Source organism: Hyperoodon ampullatus (genome assembly GCF_949752795.1).
Source record: "Hyperoodon ampullatus genome assembly, chromosome: 1".
Taxonomy (NCBI): Eukaryota; Metazoa; Chordata; class Mammalia; order Artiodactyla; family Ziphiidae; genus Hyperoodon; species Hyperoodon ampullatus.
Genome location: NC_136914.1, coordinates 106,725,446 through 106,733,549, shown reverse-complemented (window position 1 = coordinate 106,733,549; position 8,104 = coordinate 106,725,446). Strand labels below are relative to the sequence as shown.

General features: G+C 34.8%; 1 protein-coding gene across 1 annotated transcript; it reads right to left on the bottom strand.

Moving 5' to 3' along the window:
* Positions 1-428: 428 nt before the first annotated feature.
* ODAM (odontogenic, ameloblast associated) lies at positions 429-6,979 on the bottom strand (the record flags this gene model as incomplete). The annotated part of the gene is given in 9 exon segments (XM_079711139.1): positions 429-599; positions 1,025-1,081; positions 1,908-1,964; positions 2,791-2,895; positions 4,910-4,957; positions 5,392-5,625; positions 6,206-6,253; positions 6,794-6,835; positions 6,929-6,979. Coding segments are annotated over 9 exon segments (813 nt in total).
* Between the last annotated feature and the right edge of the window lie 1,125 nt (positions 6,980-8,104).

Genomic DNA, 8,104 nt, shown 5'->3' with positions numbered 1-8,104 from the left:
AATTGCTAAAATATCTTAATTATTAGTAGCTTTGTATTTTTTTTATTTTTTTGTACACCTTTTCATTAGTTCTCCTTATAATTTTTTTCTTTTAATTTACAACATGTCAGGGTACTTAAGGCATGTCTCTTAGCAAATACCTACCACAATTCTGAATGATTAGGACAACATCTTATGGTTCCTTTAGGCTATTGCTCTTGGCCTAGTGAAAAAATGATATGCATAAGAAGCTCTTATTAAATCAAAATTAAATTATATTCTGATTAATTGATTATCTGTAAGCAATTATTATTAACCTATTCAAGGTTAAGACCATATATTCTACTATATCTTAACTGTCATTATTTCCATGACTAAGTCCTATAAATTAAACACTAACTTTATACTTTCTATTAGACATCAATTTCTTACATAAAATGAATCTTTGATTACTCTACCTTCTTTTCCATGAGTTCTGGGGTAATAGATGTGTCCATAGCAGAAGTAAAAAAAATTGTTGTGCTGGGTTTTTGTGAAGTTGAAGGAATGAAAATTCCTGTATTGGCGTGCTTAAAATTTATCATTTCTTTTTGTAAATATGGTGACACTCCTCCTGCTGGCTATAAGGGTGACAAAAAAAGTGGTTACAGGTTCAAGGACAAGGTCAAAATTGGGAAGAATATAAAGCAATAGGATTGAGATGCAAAGCAAGGATTTTATTTGAGAAGTAAATACCTTTATTAATTTTCTAGATTATAATCTATCCTTTAGAAAGACTATGAATATATGCCAGCAAACATGGATGTGTCTTAATACCTGACTTTAAATGAGTGTACCCAAGGAGAGTATCTGGCATATAGTAATCCTCAATAAATATTTGATGAACTGAGTGAATTGAATCTTGCTTGGAAAAAGATTACAGGGGGAAGGAGTAATAATTGTGTGGAATAATAACATTTTCATTAAAATGAACAGTACTGCAGGGACCTGTAAGTTGTCAGTTGCTGATTTACAGTAGCTAGCAAAGTGTGGTAAGGAAACTTACCATCACAGCAATTTCAGGAGCTGTGCCTAGGAAGGGATCAAAGGCTGGTTGCTGCTGTCCTCTCGGCATAACCTGAAAAACCGTAAAGCTTAAAAAAGTCTAAATTATTAATTGATAAAATATATTGTTTTGCACCCAAGACAGTTAAACCCTTCCCAACTTCTTCAATTAGCTTCTTAAAAACAAACAAAATAATTTAGATTTGAGAAAGAGAAAAGCAGCTCCTGACTCTGAGAAAATGGACTGACACAATAACTCTGCTGCAGTGTTTTCAGGAGCTGTCCTGACATTCTATTCTGGACCTTCATGTTCTCCTGTTGTACATTAACAATCCTACAGAACACCAACATCAGACAAGGTCGCCTCTGAACATGATGAAGTACAATCAAAACAACACCACTTTGTAATCTTGTCCAAAGCAAGGTCCCTGTGCAAGGCATGAAACACCAGGCATCCTTAGGTCCTGGCTAATCTGAATAATTCCTGTTTCTTTACCAGTCACAGCCTTTGCCTCTCTCCATTGTTCTTACCTTCTAGGTAAGAATTAGAAAGTTACCCAATCACAGAACTCTCCCCACTACTTGAGAACACCCAATCCAAGGTGAACCATCACTCCTTTAACTCTTCCCAAAATCACCTGGCACAAGACCAGACCCTGTAAGAAGTCATTATAATACCTTCCTGTTAAGACACCCCACAGTTCTCCATGGTGTGTGTTCTCCCTTGTTACAATGAGTGGATAAATCCAATTTTGTCCAACTAGGGGTGTGTTCCTGGTGGTTTTTGGCTAAAGGGCACTGATAGATTTAATAGTTTGTGAAGCAAGTAGTTTCAAAAGTTTTTTTTTTTTTTTTTTTTTTTTTTTTTTAGTGAAAGGTATACATTTACTTGCAGGTTCTGCTTTTTGTGGAATATATCCAAATTCAGTATAGAATGGCATCTGTCAGAATTTAGAAAAATGCATTAGGTTTGCTCTGATGATTTGTGTCATAATGTGGTGGTAAATGATTACTGAAATATACATATATATGTATATATATATATCTTATACTATAGTAAAGACTTTTTTGAAAGTGTATATGTTCTAGGTGGTAAAAATTGTTAAATTACCAAGCATCCTTTTACCACCATATGATTTCTAGGTTAAAACTCTCCCTTTCTCTTTAAATTAATATGACTTCGTTGGAAGTACTACTACCAGTCATTTAAAGCATAATTTTCAGTTTTCTCTAATTGGTTAGGCAAGATTTAAATGATGATAAATTAAAAAAACAAACTAATTTCCATTCTAATTAAAATCTAGTTATGTATGAGACACCTGAATTTATATTAGAATTCTACCAATTTATTGCAGGTCCACAAAACTCAAAATAATGTTACCTAATTTTACCTCAAGATCTGGTGATCATAAGTGCTTTTTATCATGGTAGCTGTTTAAAAAAATAATAGCCACATGTATATGAGAAAAGGGATGCTGGTAGATTTTTAAAAGTTAGAAAACTTCATTTTCCAATATGATTCAGATTTTGGCCTCTGATTTGACTGAAGTCCATTCACTGACTTTATTCTTTCAAAATTCAGCCTTGGAGTGTATTTCCAAATTAGTGACATGTTAAAAGAAAGCACTATATCCTTTTATGACCACCAGTTCAAGCTGTTGAGTTCTTGCACTAAGTATAATTAGATATTCTCTTCTCTGAAAATTTACCTTATCTTCTTTATTCTCAGGTGGAACTAGTCAAACTAAAATCAAACACCTGTAGTACCTGCTCCTCAAACAGCAGCTGTCCGGTTTGTGGAGATGCCTGTGCGACTGTTTGTTGAGGCTGTTCCCAGGGTAGGAGCATGTAAACTGGGTAGTACAGAAGCATCTATTTGTAAACAGAAAAGTACAGAAGAGCTTCCTTTAGTGCAAGACTTAAAACAAAATACTCTCTAATATCGATATTGTATTAAAGCTGATTTGTATTTAGCAATTTTATGAACAAAAGAACACATAAAGCAGTCCTTCCCAAACTTTAGAGTAAACTTGTATTGCAAGTGACACTGGACTTTGTTTCAATGTTGCTTGGTCAGACACATTAGGAAGTAGTGAATTCAACTTATAACAGGCTTTTTAAAATGGGCACCTTGGACTTTATATATAAATTACTTTGCAAATATCTAAGAAGACAGCCTGTGCATCATTTTCCATATATATATATATATTGTGGTACGCGGGCCTCTCACTGCTGTGGCCTCTCCCGTTGTGGAGCACAGGCTCCGGACACGCAGGCTCAGCGGCCATGGCTCACAGGCCCAGCCTCTCCACAGCATGTAGGATCTTCCTGGACTGGGGCACGAACCCACGTCCCCTGCATCGGCAGGCGGACTCTCAACCACTGCTCCACCAGGGAAGCCCTCCATATATTTTTCTGAGACTGTATATTCTGCAGAACATGGTATTAGAAATTCTACCATAATGAATGAATTCTCAGGAATGTATTTCCTTTAATAATTGCCATTTTATTAAAACAGTCCATAAGTATTGTAGAATACTTCAAAAATCCAGAAATAGACAAGGAACAAATAAAATCACCTGCAATTTCACCACCCACATTATCATGTATTGGCTTGCACTTATGTCTGTATATGCATATGTGTTTATAGAAAATGAGGATCATTGTACATACATGGGGTTTTGTGTGTTATTTTCTTTCCTTGTGTAATTAAATGAGACCTATTGGATATAAGAGCTAAAAAAACGATAACTGTGGTTTGAGAAGAGGTATATTTTGTACAGTGGTTCTTCACCCTGGCTAACAATCAAAAACACTAATTGAACATTTTAACAGATAATCAGTTTTGATCTACTCATGGGGTTTTCATTCATTAGGTGTGGGGCAGGGTACAGGCATTTGTAATTTTCAAAATCAACACTAGAGATTCTAATGCAAAGCCAGGCTGGAGAGCCACTGGTTAGGTGGTTAAAGGAAGGGTGAAGAATTATATTCTAACTCAGCTATTTATTTTCATTAGGATTCGGAACTTAATCTAATAAAGACTTAGTTTCTTGATCCTTAAAATGAAGTAATTCCACTTGTCAGGTATCTAACTCTCTAAATGCTGTGGCATAGAATGAGATAATGTCTAGAGGTAACTTTTGTTTTATAATAGGGGTGGACAAAATTACATAATTATGATTACACTAAAGCCAAGTGGTGTAATGTTTTACAAAACGGTCAATATTCTGCTGGTGAATAATATAATTTATCCATGTCCCTATTTCTTTGAGCCCAGGATATTATAAAATTAACTAGCCAAACATTAAGAGGGTTTTCTATATTACTTTAATGATTCTACTAGTTTGCATTCATTTTTTAAAGATTCTGTTATTTAATGGAAATCACCACCATTTGACTGTAATATTGGAGTTAAACTGAAAATATACAACAACCTGGAAATATTTTGAGCATAACTCAGAAAAACTCTCTCTGTATCATATGGTATTTTAACAGATTAATGCATCTTTCTCTGAACCAAAATTTAGGGTTGGGCAAAGTCAGCCCATGGTATTTCTCCAGAGTTTTTACCAAATGCCAGCATTCTAGGTGCAGAGAGGACATAACCTAAGGCTTAGTGAGCTATTTAATTCCCAACACAGTAATGTTCTGGAAACTCAGGGGTCCTGAAGAGTCTCAGCTGGTCTTTCTTTTGGAGCTCTTAAGTGAGCCTAATATTAACAAACTGTTACCAGCCCAGCAGTGGTGGTATCTAGATCGTGATAGTACTGTACATGTTTTTAGCCCTGCTATAGGAATCAGAGCTATAAATATAGAAGAAGCATTCAATGGAGAGGGTATACAGCAATCTCTGTATAGGAGTGATGGCATTCCTTTCATTTACCTGTGCTTGCTCATGAGGCATTTTGAAGGAGAACACAGAGGGCATAACCTGCCAAAAAAGGAGTTATAAAAAAGTTATACTTGACTTTTTAATTTAAAATTCCAGAGCTGTTTTCTTTAGACCTAGCCATATAAATGTATAATTTGTATTAGCAGACTTCTATGATGACAAAAGGTCATCTATTGTGTGTACCATCATTAATGCAAATTGCCCTTTTTTTAAAGATGATATTTCCCTAGCTATCCTTTCCAAGACATGTTTTAACACTTTTGATTTGTCCTAGACTGCTGACTTAAATAACATTTTTTATGGCAGAAATCAGAAAGATAAGGAATTACTTCCAGTGATGGTAGAAACATATTATGAGAAAGAATTCTTGCTCAATAACTCCTGTCTTATTTCAAAGCTGGTTCATATTCTTTTTCACATTCCATGTGCATTATCTCTCTTCTGGGTAACAAGATGGAAGAGGCCCGACTTACGTTATTAGAGCCCTGTTGAGTCTGTGGTGGTGTTTGAGGCTGTGAGGAGTCCAGCCGTCCTGCCTGGGTTTCTTGGGCAAAACTGACCTGTCCTGGGAAGGGTATCTGATTTGGGACCAGTCCAGCAAACCGGTCGAGAGTTGATAAAGAGAATCGGGAGAGTCCTGGAATTTGAGCCTGCTGCTGCTGTTGTAGAATCTCAGGGAAAGTAGGAATCCATGAATTAAATGGACCCTGGGAAGACACAAAAGAAAGGAAGCATTTCTCTTTCATTTCAAAAAGAATTTACAATTACTCCTGAGCAAAAAGAGACAAAATGTAAACAATTTCTATATTTCCATTGCTCCATTATTAAAAAAGGGTAGATCCTGGCACATTGTGAGCCATGCAAGCAGCAGGAACAATGCTAAATCCCCAGTGTTCATAATGTGACATATGGGGCAGAATTAGGTAGATAAAGGCTACAGTTTTTGCAGTTGCCAGACTGGTTTCAAATCTCTCTTTTTTTTTTTTTTTTTTTTTTTTTTACCACATAGCTGTGTATGATTTTGTGTAAAATGGTTAATTTAAATATCTCATAGTTATGAGACTTTGTGCCTGGCATATAACAAGTTCTCAATAAATAAGTGTTCACCCGATTATAGTTTTTACTTTAGTCTTCAAACAAATGGTAGTTAGAATATATAGGACAAATTCATAATTTAAAATATTAAGATTTTAGAAATAGAATCAGAAAACATTTTGTTCTCGTACCAAGTACCCAAGAAATGAGCGGCAGAAATGTATCTTGAAATAATTATTGAGGTAGGGGTACCTGAAGCCATAGTGACTGAAGCTGAGCATTATTAAGATTCAGAAGTAACTAGAGAAGGAAAGATAATATGAAAACAAGATTACTAAACATGCTAAAACTATTAAGAATGTTTACTACAAATATAGCACAAGTCAGAGCTAGCTGATCATAATTTCCTGTTAAAGGTGAGATGTTTTCTCACTAAGCTTAAAATAAATGGCAGTGATTAGAGGTTAGGATTTAACTACCTCTCTCCTGCTGTATATGAGATTGCACAACTTTAGCCCATTCCAGTGATCTAGTTAGTCATTTTATGCTCTTAAACTCCTATTTACACCATATCAGGTGTTATTAGAACAAAAAGGTATACAAGAATCTGTCTCTGTTTTTAAAGAATTTGCAATCAAACATGGGAGGCAAAGTAATATTCTAGAAACAACTTGGTATACAAAACAAACATAAACATTGGAAACGCATTTGGATATAAAGAGCTAGTGGGTAGAATTGCAGGATAAATCAACAGAAAGCTTTTTATCTCTTCCCCACTGTGTTTCTATAAAACAAAGAAATAAAAAAACAGGGGACATTGTTTTAAGTATTTAAACTAACCTCATTGCTGTTGCTTGCAGACATAAGGCGCTGTGGAATAAGCTAAACAAAAAAACCAAAAAAAACAGAAATGGTAAAAGAAGTCTTGTTATGGGTTTCACACAATGATTTCAATTGTACCATGACATCACTTACCGGGGCTGACATTGTGGCTCCCAGTATCCCAAGAAAAATTATAGTTTTCATTTTCAGATGAAATATCTAGAAAACACGTTGTGAAGCTTAGCTTTAAAAAAGATTTTCTATGTAAAAATCATGATAACAGTAAATTAGCTGGTATTGTTCAATCAGAAGGGTAGTTGGGGGAATTTTACAGTATTTACTTATATATTAGGATTTAAAATGAAAAAGGTACATTTATAAATATCTGTAACAGAACTCATTCTTTTTCTCAGAGCAGCTTTTTATAAAAACCAAAATTGTTTGCTTTTCCTTTTAGCATGCCCCAAATAACTCATTTGGTGGCATATGATGTAGTTGAATGAATTTATTAACAAGATGGCCTCATTCCCTGTGCTGTTCTACATTGTAGGTAGTGGGTCCTTTGGACCATGGGAGGCCCATGACTGGGGTCAATGAACTAGGTCTTTATTTTTATAAAATTTTAAACAATTTTATTGTCTATTTAATGTGATGGTAAGAATACCACAATAAAGGTCTGACAATAGCAGTTCAGTACCAGGTAGTGTCTATTTAAAAGTCTAATAACATTAAAATATGTTAAAACTAAGCGACGGAGTCAAAATTTTTTTAATTCAAGGAAATAGTCTATAAAATTAAATTGTAATACTGATTTACAGTCTAACCTGTGGAAATATATTATTTCTTGTCCTCCAGATTTGAAAAATCCTGCCCTAGTTCAAATCATTGACCTACACAAGCATTTAGGGTGACTTTGGTAGTTTATGCTGCAGAGTTGACTGATTTGTGTTCTTAAAATTATGAAAGCAAAGATTTGATATCTTACCTCACTCTTTTACCTATGAAGAGAAATCTAGACTCATTCAAGGTCTGTGTCCTTTTTATCTTTTGACTCTGCTGCTTGGAGCTTCTCTTAAATTTTAAAACCCCATCTTTAGAAGAGGAGGACCAATCATTTTTCAAAGGGACCAGTGATTCAGAGGGCTTTAGACAATGGCTTAGCTAATAACCCCTTTCCTAATCATCTAGGTTGTATATGGATTCCCACAGTTTTAGTAATGTCATTAAATTATCCTCAGAAATGTTTCCCTGTGATCATTCCTGGCTTCTGCTTTGGTTATGACTAATTCTTCTAGAATAATAATTTTTCTCTGCTCCTTCTTTTATGCT